Source organism: Ochotona curzoniae, unplaced genomic scaffold (assembly GCF_017591425.1).
Source record: "Ochotona curzoniae isolate NIBS_2020 unplaced genomic scaffold, NIBS_Ocur_1.0 contig_54, whole genome shotgun sequence".
Taxonomy (NCBI): domain Eukaryota; kingdom Metazoa; phylum Chordata; class Mammalia; order Lagomorpha; family Ochotonidae; genus Ochotona; species Ochotona curzoniae.
The window spans coordinates 3,174,172-3,192,772 of record NW_024466464.1 but is presented as its reverse complement, the minus strand read 5'-3'; the positions used below and the strand labels follow the sequence as shown (position 1 = coordinate 3,192,772).

General features: G+C 64.0%; 2 protein-coding genes across 6 annotated transcripts in view; one reads left to right on the top strand and one right to left on the bottom strand.

The window, feature by feature from the left end:
* Nucleotides 1–5,515: 5,515 nt before the first annotated feature.
* On the top strand, nt 5,516–18,335 carry AMZ1 (archaelysin family metallopeptidase 1). Of its 3 annotated transcripts, XM_040990043.1 has the most exons (7): nt 5,516–5,956; nt 6,369–6,536; nt 7,468–7,596; nt 7,730–7,875; nt 8,009–8,185; nt 9,867–10,363; nt 18,326–18,335. In XM_040990043.1, the coding sequence occupies exons 1-7, from the start codon at nt 5,653–5,655 to the stop codon at nt 18,333–18,335; spliced, it is 1,431 nt and encodes a 476-aa protein (XP_040845977.1). In that variant the 5' UTR covers nt 5,516–5,652. The 3 variants fall into 3 exon arrangements, with proteins under 3 accessions (XP_040845977.1, XP_040845978.1, XP_040845976.1); XM_040990044.1 differs by lacking the exon at nt 18,326–18,335 and having other exon boundaries at nt 8,078–8,185; nt 9,867–10,670; XM_040990042.1 differs by lacking the exon at nt 18,326–18,335 and having other exon boundaries at nt 9,867–10,670.
* Nucleotides 12,038–18,601, bottom strand: part of GNA12 (G protein subunit alpha 12) — an 86,907-nt gene continuing 80,343 nt past the window's right edge. The window contains exons 3-5 of one of the 3 annotated variants that reach the window (XM_040990047.1): nt 15,888–15,938; nt 14,603–15,168; nt 12,038–12,069 (exon numbers count right to left, since the gene is read on the bottom strand). In XM_040990047.1, the coding sequence (XP_040845981.1) occupies nt 12,066–12,069; nt 14,603–15,168; nt 15,888–15,938 (621 nt within the window). In that variant the 3' untranslated portion in view covers nt 12,038–12,065. Of the gene's footprint in view, nt 12,070–14,107; nt 15,169–15,887; nt 15,939–18,601 lie in introns of those variants that run through there. The other 2 variants (XM_040990045.1, XM_040990048.1) reach the window with 2 other exon arrangements.

Sequence of the window (18,601 nt, the reverse complement as noted above, 5' to 3'; positions counted from 1 at the left end):
GGGCCTGGGGTCCTCGGCTGTGGGGTGCGCAGTTTGGCCTGGGGTCCTGGGCTGTGGGCTGCAGTGGGGCCTGGGGTCCTCGGCTGTGGGGTGCGCAGTTTGGCCTGGGGTCCTGGGCTGGGAGATGCGCAGTAGGGCCTGGGGTCCTGGGCTGTGGGCTGCAGTGGGGTCCCGGGCCTTGGCGGCAGGCAGAACTGTTCTGGTTTGTGCACTGCGTGTCCTGGCACCCATCGTACAGGTGCAGCTGCCGCCTTCTGTTCTTGGCTCCCATCGCTGCCTCAGACCGTCAGCTGGCATGCTAGCCTCCATCTTAGATGGTGAGTGCTCTGCTTCTCAGCCTATCAGAATGGATGTTGGCTGGTGTGGCCAATCAGGGAGCCGTTGGCACTGTTGCTGGGCAGATTGTTCCCTGGCGCTGCAGTTACACTGTGCTCCCAGCAGGGGTCGGCGGAGGGTGTGGGGGCGTGCTGAGCAGATGGGACGTCGGGGTCCAGCTTCCCCTGTGTCCCCGGGGCTCGGCCAGCTCACCTGTTCCTTCATGCCTGTCTTCTGTTGGGCCAGGCCTGGTCACCCAGCTCCTCTGCCGGGGGTGTCTGTCCTGAGGCTTGCCCTGGCAGGCAGGACAGGTCTGTGGGCCCCTGTCACATGTCTGCCACTGGAGTGGCCGCGGGTGCCCAGTACAGACGGCCTGCCCTGCACCTGCTCCCAGCCTTTGGCTTGTCCTCGGCTGTGACAGGAGGGAACAGGTCGAGGCTTCTGCCCAAGTGCCAGGGCTGGAGCTCCTGCAGAGAGGCTCAGGCTCCCCGGGGAGGTGGGGCAGGCAGCGGCACAGGACTGCCAACCCCGTTCCTTGCCCTTCTCCGTCACTGCGGCAGCCAGGTGGGGTGCAGCTTCCAAGGCCGGGGATGGGGAGGGGGCCAGGGCTGCAGAAGGTGCAGGCTCAAGCGCCAGGGATGGGGAGGGGTCCGGGGCTGTGGAGGGGTGGCCTCCAAGGCCAGGGATGGGTAGGGGTCGGGGGCTGCAGGAGGAGTGGCCTCCAAGGCCAGGGCCAGGGAGGGGGCCAGGGCTGCAGAAGGTGCAGGCTCCAGGGATGGGGACAGGGAGGGGCAGCCTCCAAGGCCGGGGATGGGGAAGGGGCCGGGGCTGCAGAAGGTGCAGGCTCCGGGGACGGGGAGGGGGCAATGGACCGTGAGGAAGCCAGGGTCTCCTGCGGAGAGGGCGAGCTGAGCCTGAGGACCTGACCCAACACCCTTTGGGCTCCCAGTTCCTCAGCTGTGTTGCAGGTGCAGTGGCTGTCTGAGGTCTGTTGAGTGACTCACTGAGCGTAGAGGGGACAAGCAGCTTGGGATGGGGGCGTCCCTGGTGGGAGCTGCAACCCTGCTGTCCCACCCTCCCTCCCGGGATGGGAGCATCCCTCCTTGGCTCCCGTCAGAGCCAAGAAGGGTCGCCATGGAAACCACTCAGCAGCGCCGACTGGCGAAGGCAGCCAGCGGCTCACATTGTTGTGCCCCGGCCCCCGTTGGAGTGACGTGGCAGGAGCATGGACGAGTGGGGCACGAGTGTGGGGGAGCCAGGGCTTGGGCGTGTGCGAGTGAGCACGTGGGCATGGGCGTGGGGACACAAGCTGTGCGTGCTGGGGGCTGTGCAGCCAGCAGCCAGCCAGTGCACAGCCACTGTGGCTTGGCACTCACTGTGTGCGCATGCTGGGCACGGACTTGGCACTGGCAGGGATGAGACCGAGGTGCCTCGGCCACCTGTGCACACCGAGAGACTGCTGACCAGGTAATCCTAAGTGTCGACGGGAGGGCTTCTGGGAGGAGGCAGCCTAATGTGTGTGTGTCGGGGGGAGGGGACACCGAGGTGGAGAGGAGGCGGGGTGCTCCAGGTGGGAGAGGGTGGCGGCCAGCATGCGTACATGTAGCCCCCAGTGAGGTTGGGGCTCCAGGCCAAGCTGGACATGCAGCTAGTGGTGGGGAGCGGGAGGAGAGCCTTCCAGGGTGTGCAGGTCTAGGGCCTCAGACTCCTGGTCTCCCCAGGAAAGAACGGGGGCTGAGACGGTTACGGAACGTGCTCCCTGCAGCCCCAGGGCTGCTTCCCCCAGTGACTGCTTCCTGGTGTGCCCCCCTGGGGCTGCTGGGGACTGAGCCTCTGCCCCCACCCAGGCTGGGCAGGGTGCACACCCCAGTCAGCAGGCTCTTTGGGGAGCCTCGAACCCCCAAACCTCCAGGGATCTTAGACCCAGGGTCAGCTGGCCTCAGCTGCCTGTGGGCTGTAGCTGCTGGGGCTGCGGGCCCTGTGTGACCCAGCGGTTCGCTGCCTGGTGCTTGCTGCTCCTAGACCCTGGTCTCCCCTGCTGGCTACAGCAGTCAGGTGCGGTGGGTGGGCATGAGCTGGACACCCAGCCAGAGCCTCCCGAGTCCCTGGCTGCCTCCAGGGTGGGCAGGTCGGCTGGTGCCGGCTGCCTGGTGCAAGGGCGTGCTCCTCACGCTCGCGTGTGGCTCTCAAGCCATGTCGTGTGTCAGACACACCTGCCAGGCAGGGAGGGTGGATCTGTTCTAGCTAAGGGTGCACGCATTCTGCAGGGGAAGCCCTCATGGTCTCCCCCAGACCAGGAGGCTCCAGGGAGAGGGGGCCGAGGGAGATAGTGTGGGCGAGATGGGCAACTGCCCCTCGGGGGACCCTGCCCGCCTGTCCCAGCCCCCACCATGGGGCGCAGCTCCGAGGTGTTGAGTCTCCTGCAGGGAACAAGGGCCCTCAGAGCCAGGATCCCAGCTGAATACTAAGTCCCTTGGCTCAAAGGCAGCCTCAGAGGCCAGAGTGGGCCGCTGGGCAGTGGCCAGGGCGCCCAAGCCTGGCAGAGAGCCCCCTTCATGCTCAGGGGCCTTTGTCGCCTGTCCTGGCCTCCCCGGCCCCCACCCAGCACTGCACACGTTCACCTACCCCACGTTTCTTTTCTGTTTTCTTTAAGATTTATTTATTTGTTTGGAAGGCAGAATGAAAGAGACAGAGCTGAGATACCTTCTGTCAGCTAGTTGACTCCCCATGTGGCCCCCACTGCCGGGGCTGAGCCCATCTGAAGTCAGGAGCTGCTGCTGGGTCGCCCACGTGGGTGCAGGGGCTCTTGGCACCTCTACCACCTGACCCCCCAGCCTTGTGCTCATTATCCAGGGTCACCGTGCTGGCCCTGGGGAAAGGCCCCTGACTGGCATCTGGCACTGGTACAGGAGGGCCTGGCACCTGGAGCTGGGGACGGGGGCTCACCTGTGTCTGCAGCCAGAAGGGCTGCTCCAGGGCCCCTCCCCTGCTGTGCAGGGCTGGAGAGGGGCGTGGCCTTGCAGTGGGGCTCAGTCGCAGGGAGAAGGGCTGTGCAGCCTCGGTGTCTGCCCATGCCCCTCTCAGGCCTCCCTGCAACCCCAGGCCTCTGTCCCCACCCCTCCCCACCCTGCGCCCCCCCACATGCACCTGTCCCACCCAGATAAGGCCCTGGGAAGCTGGATCAGTAAGACCCAACACCTCCCTAAGCTGCCCACCCAGGACACTGCTGGCCATGGCGGGGTGGAGCGGTCCCTGTGTGCTGGGCTGGAACCTGGAAGGTTGTAGCGCCCACCTGGGGAGGGACAGGAATAGGTCCAAGCAGCAGACACTGCCCCAGGGGAGCCTGGTTTGCCTCATGGCTTCAGACTAGGTGCCAGTACCCTCATTCATCTCCTGGCACCCATCTTGGTCACCTAAACTGGGGGCATGAGCTGTGGAGGGGGTGCAGGCAGTGCCACCCTCAGGACCTCAGGTGGCCACAGCACCGCCCCGGGGCCTTGGGGTGGGCAGTCTGGTGGCTAGAGACTTGGGGCCACTGTAGTTGAGCTGGGTGGGAAGGAGGGAGGCGGCCCCAGCTACAGGCACAGTGTGGGGACTTGCTGCTGCCCCTGCTGCGCCTTGCACAGCCTCCCGCCGGAGGGACAGCCCCTTTGGTAGACAGAGGGCTTGGGGACCATCAGTTGGTTCCTAAGGGACCTGATCGTGGGTGAAACCTGATTGAGGCAGGCACCCCTCATCCTCCCAGAGCCTGGCAGGTGCCCGGTGACCCGACCTTGGGCCATGCTCTGGCCAGCGTCCGCTCGGCCATCTGGTGGGGTGGGGGCCAGGCTCCATCTGGCAGCGCCATCTGCGGCGCGCCCCGAAGCTGGGTCCTCCCGGACCATGTTCACGCCTCCTCCCGGGAGCGTGGCAGGGCAGCTCGGCCCACCTCGCCCACCTGCGCCGAGGTCACCTCTCCACCCCGTCCCGCTCGCCCGCTACGGCAGGTGAGTCCCCTGTGATCTCTGCGCATGTGGTGGCGGCCGCGGCAAGCAAGCGAGGGGCAGGGGCGCAGGACGCTCCCTCCGGGGACAGCAGCCTCGGCCTGGGGCTCGCGTCACGCCAGGACATCCCCAACTTTCGGGGCCCTGCTGGAGCGCAGGGCTGCGAGGTAGGGCGCTTGGAGCGCGGACTGGCTGCAGGCAGTCACGCCCACCCGGTCCCCTGTGTGCGGAAGGGTCCCGGGTTCTCCTGGGAGGGCGGTGCGGAGCTGCCCGGAGAACCGCATCTCCTCGAGCCCCAGCCCGTGGGTGTCGGCTGAGAACCCGGGGACCTGGAGGAGGCGAGGCACACTCCCGGCCAGGTCCTTTCCTGGCCCAGTGCGGGAAGGAAGCCATCCCGGTGGAGGCGGGCTCAAGGGAGGCGTGGAAGCTGCAGGACATCAGGTCCATGCACGCTGGAGCTGAGTGGGGTTTCACAGCGTTTGCAAAACGATTCCGAAATGGCTGCCCTACCCCTGGGGCCGGCGTCACAGCGGTCAGGTGGCGAGCACACGTCTGGGGCTGTTTGGGCAGGCTGACCTTGATTCCCCGGCTGGCCTGGGTTGGTGCTGTGGCCCCTCCTTCTGGGGGGGGACGCTGGCAGGAGGCTCTGCCCCAGTACAGCAGAGCCCCTCACCTGGGGTGGGGGTGAGGAGAGGGTGGGAGACACCCGGGCAGGTGTGTCTGTGTCTGGGGCTGGCTGAAGCGCCAGGTGGAGTGGATGTGGCCCTAGGGTGCCGGGTCAGGGCCTCCGGGCGTGTGCCTGGCCACAGGTGTCTGTCCCTCTGTCTCCTGAGCCCTGGGGAGGTCCCTGGAGCCCAGGATTGGCTGGATGCTGGCGAGTGGCTGGCATCAGGATTGCCGTGGTGGCTGCTCTGTGGCTGGCCTCAGGATGGGAAGGAAGGTGTGTGTGCCAGGCTGCAGTGGGCTCCAGCTGCCTGGCACCCCTGCTTCCCAGCAGGTGGCATTGTGTTCACCGTGAACGGAGGCCTCTGCTGGTGTTAAGGGAATTGGGGTGCCTGCAGGGACTCTGCTTCCCCAACCACCTGGCCAGGAGTGCAGGCTGACCGTGTCCCCAGCCCTGCCCTCTGCTCGCCCGTGCTGGGGTCCTGGTGCAGGCCCCGTGGCCCCACTCTGTCTGCTCCTGGAAATGTCCCCCCGCCCCCGCCGAGCACTCTCGGCTCCTCTGCCACCCCCCCACAGACTGTGTGCCCGCCCACCTGCAGGTGCCGTGCCTCTGTGAGAAGGCCCAGCCATGGTCTGAGGGAAGGTTGCAGAAGGCAGGCATGGTCCATGGGCAGCAGCAGGGCCTCCCGCCATGCTGCAGCGCAGGCCGGCTCAGGAGCTGAGCTTTGGGCCCCGGGCCCTGAAGGACGCACTGCTGTCCCGGGATGTGGCGCTGCAGCGGCTTTACGCCACCACCTTCTCTCCGGCCGAGCGGCTCTTCCTGGCCGAGGCCTACAGCCCCCGCAGGATGCTCTTCGGCACGCCCCTGGTGTGCTCGGCCTTCGACTGGCCGCTGAGCCGCCCCGAGGCCCCCGAGGACTTCGAGACCTTCCATGCGGCGCTGGGCCAGAGGCGGCCGGGCCTGGCCCGCAGGCACATCTACCTACAGCCCATAGGTAAGGACGGTCAGCATGGTGAGGGGACGGTCAGAGCTGGCACCCTCCAGGCCTGTACAGCCCTCTGTGCCCACAGGCCGGGCTCTCGGGGACGGGGGACGGACTGCAGTGCACTGCAGGCTGCCCTGGCCCACGCTGACCCTGTTGTCTCCTGCATGCTGTGCAGCTCTGGCCCTCTGGCCCTGACCTCCTGGCCCCCACTAACTGCCCGGGTCAGAGTGTGGGCTGATCTGGGTCCTGCTTGCTTAACTTCCTGGGGGGTGGCTGCACCCACTCTCCCACAGGTCTCCTGGCCCATGTCTGTCCAGTGGAGCCGTGTGGACACACCCCTCCCCCTGCTCCTGGCTGCCCCTGCTGGCACCCTGCCCCCAGGTGATGCCCGTCTGCCGAGTCTCCCCTGCTCTGCCCCCAGGTCTGAGCGAGGGCCCGGCGCGCTGCCCCCTGCTGGATGACCTGCGCAGGTGCGCCGAGGCTTTCTTCCCAGGCCTGCAGGTCAGGTGCCTGCCCCCGGTGGCTGCCGCCTCCATCCGCTGCGCCTCACGTCCCGGGCAGGACTTGGCCGGCCCCCAGCTGCACACAGGTGAGGTCCGGGCTCGGGAGAGACCCCCTAGGCCCTGTGGGTCACTGGGAGTGACGGTGGTCCCGAGAAGGCGCTGGGCTAGCCCTGGGGCCCGCTGCCTCCATCCTCCCGGGACAGGGGGTGGCAGCCTGTCTCCCCCACATTCTCTCTTTCACTGTTCTTACTTTAGTCTCAGTTTATTATCTTCTGGTTAACTGACTGTATCTCTAGCTGCAGCTAAAGTGCTTTTTAAAAAAATGATGACTACATCTTTTTAAAACTAGATTTATGTTTGAGAGGCAGTACTACGGAGAGCGAGGCAGAACGCTTCTATCCACTGGCTGCAGTGGCCGGTGCTGTTCCCGATCCAAAGCCAGGAGCCTCTTCTGGGTCTCCCACACGGTGCAGGGTGCCAAGGATTTGGGGCATTCTCAACTTTCCCAGGCCACAGGCAGGAGCTGGACGGGACTCGATCCGGTGCATTCACTGTAGATGCTGGCATTGCAGATGGTGGTACAGCCTGCTGTGCCACAATGCCAGCCTCTGCTAAGCCTGGAGCACGGCTCTCCCAGCAGCTGGCACCCACCGCTCACCCCCTCTCCGTCACTGGGCCCCTCTTCCTCCTCCATCCCCTGGGGAGTCTACCCGTGCCCTTGGTGCCCGCTGTCTCTCTTTCACTCCATCCTGTCCTTCCTAACTTCTCCAGGGCAGAGCTCCCCCCAGCCCCCCTCCTGTGAGCCCCACAGGCACCCCTACTCCCCTCGCCCGCCCCCGGGTTAGCTGGTACAATCCTCCCAGGCTTGTTCCCACATCCCGGGACCGTGGTGGAGCCCAGCCGTGCTGCCTCCTGCTGGCCAGCGCTGGCCTTTCTGCTCAGCTGCACCCAGCCTAACGTGTGTAGGCTGGCTCGGGGCTGCAGCCTGCCCTGAGCCCACCCCACCCCTCGCTGCAGATGGCATCCTGGAATTCCTGAAGAACAGCAAGCCGGAGGACGCACTGTGCGTGCTGGGCCTCACGCTGGATGACCTGTACCCCCACGAGACCTGGAGGTTCACCTTCAGCAAGTTTCTGCCGGGCCACGGTGAGCGGCACCCCCTGCCGGCCCCAGCGGCACCCCCTGCTGGCTCCAGCGGCACCCCCTGCCGGCTCCAGCGGCAGCCCCTGCTGGCTCCAGGGCCCAGAGCCTGACTGAGCCCTTCTCTGTCTCTCCCCAGAGGTGGGCGTCTGCAGCTTTGCCCGTTTCTCCAGGGAGCACCTGTGGGTCGGGCCCGAGCCGGTTCTGGCAGAAGTGGCGGCTGCTGGTCAGGGCGAAGGCCCAGCACTGGGCTTCAGTGCCCTGGGTCTGGTGCAATGCTGCAAGGTGGGTGCAGGGTCAGGCTGATGTGGCCCCGCGTGGGCACGCACAGGCTCAGGGGCCCTGTGTGTCAGCCGAGCTGCAGGGCGGGGTCTCAGTGCCCAGCCCCCTCTCCCAGCAGGGCTGCCCTCTTCCTCAGGTCGCCTGCCATGAGCTCTGCCACCTGCTGGGCCTGGGGAACTGCCGCTGGCTGCGTTGCCTCATGCAGGGGGCACTGAGCCTGGACCAGGCCCTGCGTCGGCCCCTGGACCTCTGCCCCATCTGCCTGCGCAAGCTGCAGCACATCCTGGGCTTCAGGCTCCTTGATAGGTACAAGGTGAGTGGGGTTGGCCGGGAGTGCGCAGGGACCCAGCAGTGCCGTGGGTGTGCCCGGGGCCTCCGAGTGCACACCAGGCCCGTGTGGGCTGGCCGGGAGTGCACAGGGACCCAGCAGTGCCGTGGGTGTGCCCGGGGCCTCCGAGTGCACACCAGGCCCGTGTGGGCTGGCCGGGAGTGCGCAGGGACCCAGCAGTGCTGTGGGTGTGCCCGGGGCCTCCGAGTGCACACCAGGCCCGTGTGGGCTGGCCGGGAGTGCGCAGGGACCCAGCAGTGGGGCACGGCACCCAGGCTCCTGGGGCTGACCAGGCCCACGCGGGCCAGCTGGAGCGATGTGCCCTGGGCCTCTGGCTGCAGACCAGGCTCCTTGCTTGCAGGTGCCTGGGCACTACCCTCTGTTGTTCTGGGGGCCAGCAGCCTAATCCTCCAGCTCTCTAGGGCACTGGTGAAGGAAGAGGGCGTACTGTCCGCAGGGTCAGCACAAGGCAATATAGTAAGGAGCATTTTGGAACTGGGCCTTTGATGATTAATTTGTATTTGTTTTTTTTTTTAAAGATTTATTTTTATTATTTTTTTATTGGAAAGGCAGATATACAGAGAGGAGAGACAGAGAGGAAGATCTTCCGTCCGATGATTCACTGATGCTATGCCGATCTGAAGCCAGGAGCCTCTTCCGGGTTTCCCACGCGGGTGCAGGGTCTCAAAGCTTTGGGCTGTCCTCGACTGCCTTCCCGGGCCACAGGCAGGGAGCTGGAAGGGAAGCGGAGCTGCCGGGATTAGAACGGGCACCCTATGGGATCCCGGGTGTGCAAGGCGAGGACCTTAACCACTTGCGCCACCGCGCCGGGCCCGATTAATTTGTTTTTGAAAGGCAGAGTTAGGGAGAGACATCCATGTCCCAGCCGACATTCTGTCCCGACAGGCTGCAGTGGCTGGAACTGTGCAGACCTAAGGACAGCTTCTGGGTTTCCCACATGGGTGGAGGGGCCCAGGCACTTGGGCCACCCTCCTTTGATCTCTCAGATCATTAGCAGCGAGCTGAATCGGATTTGAACGGGTACCCGTATGGGATGCCAGCTCCCTGGCAGAGGCTTGTACCCCACTATTCCACTTGTAACCCCCTGGAATTGGAGGTTCTCAGTAGTCTTCACAGTAACATTGTGATTGAGGCATTTACAAAGGGCTTCCATCTGGGCCTGGCGCAATAGCTGAGTCCCTGCTTTGCAAGCGCTGGGATCCCATCCAGCTCCCTGCCTGTGGTCTGGGAAAGCAGTCGTGGACAGCCCAAAGCTTTGGGACCCTGCACCCGCATGGGAGACCCGGAGGAGGCTCCTGGCTTTGGATCGGCCACTTTGTTGTGGCCAAGTGGGGAGTGAACTGGGCGGGGATGAAACATCTGTCTCTGCCTTTCCAATAAAAATACATCGGTCTTCCACCTGCCAGTTCACCCCACCAGAAGCTGCCAGGCTGAAGCCAGGAAGTCCAGACGGTCCTCTGTTGCATCCCTGCTGGAGCAGCCAGTGCTCCTGGGATGGATGCTGGCAGATGAACCCACCATGCCGCCAGGCAAGCCTCGTGTAATCACGGGGTCTTAAGAACCCCAGGCCACCAAGTGCCTGCAAGGCGAATGGTACTCCGGCCACACCACAGCTGGGGTCCTGAGGGCTGTCTTTCTCCCCTAGAGACTGCACGCCTGGACCTGGGCGGTGGCCGAGAGCTGGCCTGGCCAGGAGGCGTCCGTGGCCTTCAGCACCGACTCAGGCGTGTGTTGTGAAAGTGACTCAGAGCTGGCCAGCAGCCCCTTGGCACCTCCGCCCCCTGACGTGCTGAGCCACCTGTGCCCCGAGGGCCCGGAGCCCAACCTTGAGGACAGGCCCAGCTGCCTGGCCGTGGACGCTGTGCCACAGCCTGGGGGCCCAGAGGAGGCCGTGGAGCAGCACGGGCGGTGGCTGGCTGCCTGCATCGAGGCCCTGGAGCAGGAGGTAGCCGAGGAGGAGCTGGCCAAGGTAGACCAAGCTGTGGACGCGCTGGAGCGCTGGGACCTGTTCACCGGGCAGCTGCCAGCCGCCAGGCAGGGCCTGCCCAGCGGGAGGGACAGCTCGGGGCTGCGCAAGGTGCTGGGAAACAAGTTCTCCTCGATGCGGTGGCGACTCAGCACCCGAAGGCTGTCCAAGGCTGAGCCCCCTCACCAGGTTGGCGAGACCTAGCCTGGCCTGTGTGCGCCAGGACCGCGTGCTGCCATGTACCTGCCTGCCAGGTAGGGGAGACAGCAAGGAGGGAGGGGATGCTGAGCCCTGGGCCTCACCCTACTGCAGTGCCCTCACTGGTCTGCCTGGTGCCAGGGTGGGGTGGCCGGCTCTGCCCATGGAGTCGCTGTGGGGGAGGCCAGGATGGTGGGTGGACGGTACAGGGGCCTCTCAGGATGACACAGACGGTTGGGAGGTGAGAGGAGGGCTAGGCCAGGCCCTGTTCTGCTCTGCGGCCCAGGAGGCTGCCGGGCCAGCAGGCGGCCTCGTGGGGACTGAAGGCCTGGGCTAAGCATGGTCACTTCTGTGCACTGCTGCCAAAGGCTGGCCTGGGGCACAGGATGGTGAGGTGGGGGGGCCTCTCGCTCTCATGCTTCCCAGGCGGGAATCACATGGCCAACCCTGGGAAGGACGGCGGGAGAGGTGTGGTCCTGGTCCATGTTCTGCGTCCTCAGGGTGGGCCAGGCCTCAGACCCCCAGGGCAGGAAGGTGCTGAGATGGCCCCTTCCACAAAATAAGGGACCATGGCCCACGCACCTCTAACCCTAGCTTAAAAATTAAAGATCTAGGGCTTAGTGCAGTAGCCTAGTGGCTAAAGTCTTCACCTTGAACACGCTGGGATCCTATATGGACTCTGTTCTATTCCCAGTGGCCCTGCTTCCCATCCAGCTCCCTGCCTGTGGCTGGGAAAGTAGCTGAGGACAGCCCAAAGCCTTGGGACCCTGCACCCGCGTGGGAGACCCAGAAGAGGCTCCTGGCTCCTGGCTTTGGATCAGCTCAGCTCTGGCCGTTGTGGTCACGTGGGGAGTGAATGATGGGACAGATCTTCCTCTTTGTCTCTCCTCTGTAGAACTGACTTTCCAACAAAAACCAATTAATTTTTAAAAAGCTCTACCAGAACTGTGTGCTGCTTGCTCCCTGCTCTGTCTGCATCCATGCAGGGCCAGGGCGGGCCGTGCAGCGCAGAGGGGAGCGCTGCCTATGACAGGTCACCGCCAGGGGCTTGCCGGACGGAGGGCCTGGCTGAGCCGGAAGGGAGTGCCGTGACAGACAGTCCCTGCTCCCGCCCCGACTTCCTGGGCAGGTCCGGCCCTTGGATCTGTGGGATTCCTAACGCAGGACGCCAGCCGCAGATCCCCTGTGAGCAGACTTTCCCTGAAGACACAGGCACTCCACACCCACCATCTTTGCGGGCGGTGCCCCACAGCCTTGTGGGCGACGCTGGGCGCCCCCTGCGCAGTCCTCCGGGTTGCTACAGGCTCACAGCCCTCAGTGCCCAGGGTGCCAGAGGGCGTGACAACACCCCGTCCCCAGGTGGCCACGAGTGTCCCTGACAGCAGGCTGCGCCTTCACCCGGCCAGTGTTATCCCAGCGATGTCCCTGACCCAGCCCGCTCGTAGCACAGCACCCCCAGGGCTGCCCTGGCTGTGGGGCCCTGCCTGCAGGGCCTGTCCCACCTCAGCCCCTCAGGTGACCTTGGGCTCTTGGCAAATGGCCAGAGCCGGCGTGGCCACCCTGGCCGGGCTGTGTCCGATGCCATGTGCTGAGTGCGCCTGGGTTTCCTCGTGGGACTGACTGGTCTGCCACCCACGTGTGGGCCGCCTCAGGGGCAGCAGAGCAAGAGGTTGTGGCCTCTCACCTGCTGGGTGGCACGAGGCCGCCCCCTCCCGCAGCCTCTCGTCAGCTCTGCCGGCTCGGCATTGAGGAGGAACTGCACTGCGCCTGCTGACCCCTCTCTCCAGCCCCGGCCTGGGGTCAGGGACAGCGGAGGGGAGGAGCCTGCGGCTGGCATGTAGCCAGGCACTCAGCACCCACATCCTGCCCACCCACGTGGCACTGCCCAGGCAGCTGGGCCTAGACAGGTATGTTCAGGTTCCTCCCGACAGCCAGGACGGGCGGGAAGCTGTACAGCTCACCTCTGTCTGAATGCCAAGCCCCTGGGCCGTCCATCAGGCGTGCCCTGCCCACGGCTCACCCTAGGGCCTCCAGAGGTGGGCTGTGTCAGATGCTGACAGTGTGGACGCCTGAACCTAACCTCCAAGGCTGTGAGGTGGAGGTGGCGGCCCCTGCACAGCCAGCTGGCAGTTGGCAAGGCCAGGAACGGTCATGGGAGGGTGCCTCCCAGGCAGGGGATGTGCTGCCAGCCCTGCGCCCCGCTGCCCCTGGACGTGCCCTGGCCAGGCCTGTGGAGGCTGGGCGAGCATGCACAGGGCTGGGCGTGTCCAGCTTTCCAGAGACAAAGCCAGCTCCTTTCCTGTAAAAAGGCAGGTACCCCAAAGTGAGGTTGGCGCCCTGCCTGTTGGCCAGCTCTGAGGCTGTTACACACGTAGGGAAACTGAGGGAGGACGACCTTCCGGAACCTTCTGCAGCCAGCTTCCTGCACATGGGGCCTGCCTTGGGTAGCTTGGGGTGTGAGGAGCCAGGGCTGAGCTTGTAACTGCCTGGAAGTCTGTGTGTGTGTGTGTCCGTGGGCACCTCTGCCCAGGTCTTGGCTCTGTGGGAAGGGACAGGACCCCCGGGGTTTCCACCAGCATGCGGGGTGCCCACTCCAGACCCTGCCACAGGCGCCTCACCCTGCACGGGCCTGGCCTCACACCCGTGTTCCCGATGGTTTCCTGCCAGGCTTTGTCTACCGAGGCACGGTCAGACTTTCACTCAGCCTCGCACTTACTTGCTTGGAATTTTCAGGACTGAAAAATCAGTGCTTTCTTTCGAATGCTTGGTGGTATTGTATAACGAGAAACTCGGGACTTGAATAACTCCCAGACTCAGTCAGACACTGCCAGCAGTCCCCGCCGGGCACCACCCAGGCTCTGGCAGCCCCGCCGGCCGTGTGCGCAGCACCACTCCGAGGACAGCGTCATTCCAAGGACTTTATTGTCGCTTCATGGTGTGACAGGTAAGGCACCCACCGCCTGCCTCCCCAACGCCTCCATGGTGACAGTGAGGCCTGCAGGCTGGTGAGGCAGCCCTGGACACTGCCTCAGCCCTACCACACCCCACACAGAGGGGTCACCAGGGCCCCAACCCACCACGGCCACCCAGGCCCCTTCAGTTCAATAGGAACACTGCACAGTGACATGGGCCCAGGGTGATGGCGGCAGCAAAGACGGGAGAGGACCCTGCTCCCCACCAGGGCTGACCTCAGCCCCAAGGGGACAGAGCGGAGGACAATGGACTAGCCAAGGGTGGGCTTGTGTTTCCTCTGGGCTCTGAGACAGAGCTCACACTGTGGGTCTCCGGAGCTCATACTGTGCTGCCCGGTGGGGCCAGGCGAGCGCACCAGAGCACGGCTTTGCTCGAGGCTGGCCGCGGGCTCTCATTGCAGGCAGCCCCGGGGCACGAGCGTCAGCACTGAGTAGCCACAGGTAGGCTCAGGCCACCCCTCACTGGACCCACTGGGGCAGGCCCGCCCACCACGTGCCCAACTGCCTGTCTTGCTGGAAACCACCCAAGAGGGATGCCAGGGCTGGCGGGCAATGGCACAGCCCTGGGACAGGGCTTGGCAGAAGCGCTCGCTGTGTTTTGGAGGCCACATCCCTGGCGAGTGAGAGCATCTGGGAGGGTCAGTCCCCGGGGATGGGCCGGAATGCACCACGTCGGACACAGTGAGTGGCCGACCCCCTGCTCCTGCTGTGTGTGCGGTCGTGGAGCAGGTGGGTCTGTGACGACGGTGAGGGCAGCGTACACTGCGAAGGCACCAGGGTGGGCAGCATGGGGCCTTGGCCCTGGCCAGGGCTCGGGGCTTCCTGAAAGGTGGGGGCGGCCCTGGTGGGCACAGCTGCCGCCTCACCAGCTTTCAGGAGCCCAAGTAGGTGGGTGAGGCTGACAGCTTCCTGGGGGAAGCAGTATGGAGGACGACCCACACAGAGGAGGGGGAGTCGTCCACAAGGCCACTTGGGTGGGCACGGGGTAGGCGGGGCCACTCGGCCACCGTCTGCGGCGGGTCCACGCACACGCCTGGACCGGGCCCTGAGGACACTGGCGTCAGAAGTGAGAAGGCAGTGTGCTCCCTGGGGAACAGACGGCGGCCCTGCACTGAGGCTGGCAGCACCTCGGGTCAACCTGCCTGTGTGTGCTGTCCTGGGGTAACCGTGTCAGAGGGGAGGTTTGGGCAGAAAGGGAGCGAGCCGCGCTCCCAGGCCTCACCCACGCGAGGCGGCCGTCCTCACTGCAGCATGATGTCCTTGAGGTTCTCCTGCAGGATGGTGTCCTTCACGGCGTGGAACACGAAGCGGATGTTCTCGGTGTCGATGGCGGTGGTGAAGTGGTGGAACAGGGGCTTGCTGCGGTTCCTCCGCTTCCGGTCGAAGCACTGGACCAGGTAGCGCTGCACGTCCTCCAGCCGGTGCGGGTCGCCCTGGAAGTCCGGGAAGTGCTTCTGGATACTGACCGTCCGCACCTTCTCCACCAGCAGGTCCATCTTGTTGAGGAAGAGGATGATGGAGACGTTGACGAAGAGCTTGTTGTTGACGATGGTCTCGAAGATGTTCATGGCCTCGAGCAGCCGGTTGGTGCGCCGGTCCTCCATCAGCACCTGGTCGTACTCGCTGGAGGACACCATGAAGAGGATGGACGTGATCCCGTCGAAGCACTGGAACCACTTCTGCCGCTGCGAGCGCTGGCCGCCCACGTCCACCATTTTGAAGGGGATCTTCTTGATGACAAAGTCGTGCTCCACGATGCCCTTGGTGGCCTTCCTGGCCAGCAGGATGTCCTGCTTGCTGGGCAGGTAGTTCTGCCAGGGACAGAAGGAGGGGGCGGTCAACAGGGACAGCCAGCGCGGGGCAGGACGGGGCATGGTGGGGGCAGAGGCCGTGTCACGAGAAGCCAAACCGAACCAAACTTGGTTTGGCAAATGTATCCATCTTTTCCAGATTTGCTCGGAAACACAGTGAGAGAACCAGGGGTCTCGTCTGGGACCGGGCGGCAGGCATCGGTGGCAGAGACCCGCCTGTGCTGGCTGCTGTGAGAGGCACCCCTCTGTGACCCCACACCCCCAGACGCTCCTTGAGGCAGGGTCTGCAGTGCTGCCCGAGCTCGGGCTGCAGCCACACACGGATGGCCGTGTCCAGGCACACAGCCCTGCCTGTGGCCTGTGGGCAAGGGGCAGAGCCACAGGGACATGTCTGCAGGAGCCCGGTGGGAAGTGGCCCTGGGACTTTTAGTAAATTCACTGAAATCAAACAGACGGAGGGGGGAGCCTGGAGTGTCACACTGCAGGGGCGCTGACCAACTGCCCCGAGCACCCCAATTCTGACAGCTGGGGTTCCGCCTACCCCGCTCCAGGTCCCGATGTGGCCTTCTGCTGACACGCCCTGGGCTGCGTGCCTGGCCCTGGTCCCGGCTCCCACCTGGCTCAGCCCGTCCCCGAGACAGACATGGTCACTCCCGGTTACGTGACACAACACACGCCGCCCACACGCAGCCAGGGCCCGGGCAGGAGTCCCGACTCACCAGCTGGCCGATGCGGTCCAAGTTGTCCAGGAAGTATTTCACCGATTCACCCTGTCACGGGGAGAAACAGCCGCGCTCAGTTCCTCCCAGCACGCTTGCCCTGCCTGGCTAACAGGTCAGTCAGCAAAGGACTAAGGGGCTATCTGCATTTAAGCAACTGAACACAGAGCGCAGCTCCAGCCCCAAGCCCCAGGCCAGACAGGTCGCTCATATCTTTCTTACTTCCTTGCCGACCTCTGAGGAATGGGCTTGCATCCCGCAGGCAGCTAGGGACCCCGTGGACCGGCCAACACCGTATCAAGCAGGCCCTCTTCCCGGGGGCTAAGGCAGCCCCCATGTGCCCCAACACTGGGAACGTCAGGATGTCAGCAGGGTCATCGCAATGTGGCCCGCGTGGTCCAGCTCCTCCTGGCAGGCATGCACGCAGTTCCCAATAAAGTGGTCTACTTTAATAATTGTGGGAGATCACGCAGGACTTAGACAAAAATCCAGCACTGTTTCTTAACAGGCTGACTGAGGCATTCTTAAGATATACCAAATTAGACCCGGAGTCTTCCACAGGGGTCTTGGCAACTCGTTTCATTTCCCAGTCAGCCCCGGAAATTCGGAAAAACTCAAATGGATGGGGCCTGGCGGCATGGCCTAGCGGCTAAAGTCCTCGCCTTGCACACATGGGGATCCCATATACGTGCCGGTTCTAATCCCGGCAGCTCCGCTTCCCTTCCAGCTCCCTGCTTGTGGCCTGGGAAAGCAGTCGAGGACGGCCCAAAGCTTTGGGACCCTGCACCTGCGTGGGAGACCCGGAAGAGGCTCCTGGCTTCGGATCGGCATAGCATCGGCCGTTGCGCTCACTTGGGGAGTGAATCATTGGATGGAAGATCTTCCTCTCTGTCTCTCCTCCTCTCTGTATATCCACCTTTCCAATAAATAAATAAATATATTTTTAAAATTTTTTTAAAGATTTATTTTTATTATTTTCTCATTAGAAAGGTGGATATACAGAGAGGAGGAGAGACAGAGAGGAAGATCTTCCATCCAATGATTCACTCCCCAAGTGAGCGCAACGGCCGATGCTATGCCGATCCGAAGCCAGGAGCCTCTTCCGGGTCTCCCACGCGGGTGCAGGGTCCCAAAGCTTTGGGCCGTCCTCGACTGCTTTCCCAGGCCACAAGCAGGGAGCTGGAAGGGAAGCGGAGCTGCCGGGATTAGAACCGGCACGTATATGGGATCCCCATGTGTGCAAGGCGAGGACTTAACCATTTACGCCACCGTGCCGGGCCCAAATAAATAAATCTTTAAAAAAAAAAAACACACAAAACCTCAAATGGATGAAAAAGGTCTTCAAACCCCGATCGATCCAGGACCCTGTAAAAATGGCCTATAAAGTTTGCACTTACAAGGAGGGGCTGAACAGGCAAGGCAGGCAAGCTACAGGAAAAGGTGACCCGCCAGTCCCAGGCACTGGTGGTGCCCCTATGGCCAGCCACGCCTCGTGGAGCCTGGGGCACCACCTGCCTTAAATGTGGGCAGGAGGGACACTGGTGCCCCCCCACCCCGTGTCCATACCCGTGCCCTCACAGGCCTACTAAGCCATGTCCACACTGAAGACGATGGTCACTGGAAATGGGATTGCCCAATACGGAGGGGTCTGCTGGTCTGCCTCCGTGGAACGCTGCACCCTGCCAACACTCGAACTCTTGGGACTGGCTGAGGATCAGCAGGGCCCGGGGACGGACACCCCCATCACCCCGGCTGAACCCTGGGTCTCCACTGAGGTAGCGGGTAAGCCCATCGATTTCCTGGTGGCATGGGGCTGCCAGCTCACACTGGCCTCGCATATCCTTCCCAGACCTTGGCTATGGGTACTGACGGAACTCCTCTGCCATGCTCCCTTGAGGGAACACCCTTCACCCATTCCTTCCTGGTCATCCCCTGGTGCCCACCCCATTGCTGCGACGCGGCACGCTGTCCACACTGCAGGCCTCCCGCACCCTGTCCGGAGGGCAGGCCCTGCTGCTCTCACTCCTCCCGGGCTCGGACTGCGTCCAGTTAGACGAACCGTGGCCCCTCCCTCTCCCCAGGTTGAGCCCTGGCTCTGTCGTAGCCACTCACCATGAGCCCGTTCAGATTCCCCTTAAACCAGGCTCCCTTTCCATCTCACCACAGCACCGACGGGGCTTACGTCCATCATCGACCGAGCACCAGACCAATGGCTTCCCGTCCGTGTAAACCCTCAGGAGCTTGTCCAAGATCTCCGCCTCGCTAACGCCCAGTGCCCCTCTCCGGCTGGCAGTCCCCCCCCCACGCCTTCCTCTCCCGGGTCCCTCCTGATGCCACCCACTTTACAGGCCGGGGCCAAGAACGCTTTCTCTGCCATCCCCTCCACAAGCCTCACCACCTGTTCGCCTTCCCCTGGGAGGACCTGGACTGTCAGTCAGCAGCTCATGAGGACCACACTGCCAATGGGGTTCAGAGAGCCCCTGGTGTCTGGCCTGGCACTGGCTAAGGCCCGTGTGTTGTACAACCAAGGCAGCTCTGCTCCTGTGGCCCTTCTCTCGAGGCCCTGCACTCCTCCACAGCAGCCTCACTGAATTTTGGGGGAGATAAAGGATACAGGGTCCCCCCGGCCAACGCCCAGCCCTCCTCTCCACAGGCGACCCACCTGGCGGTCCTCCAACAGGGACAGGAGTTCCTCACGGGAGACAGAATCCAGG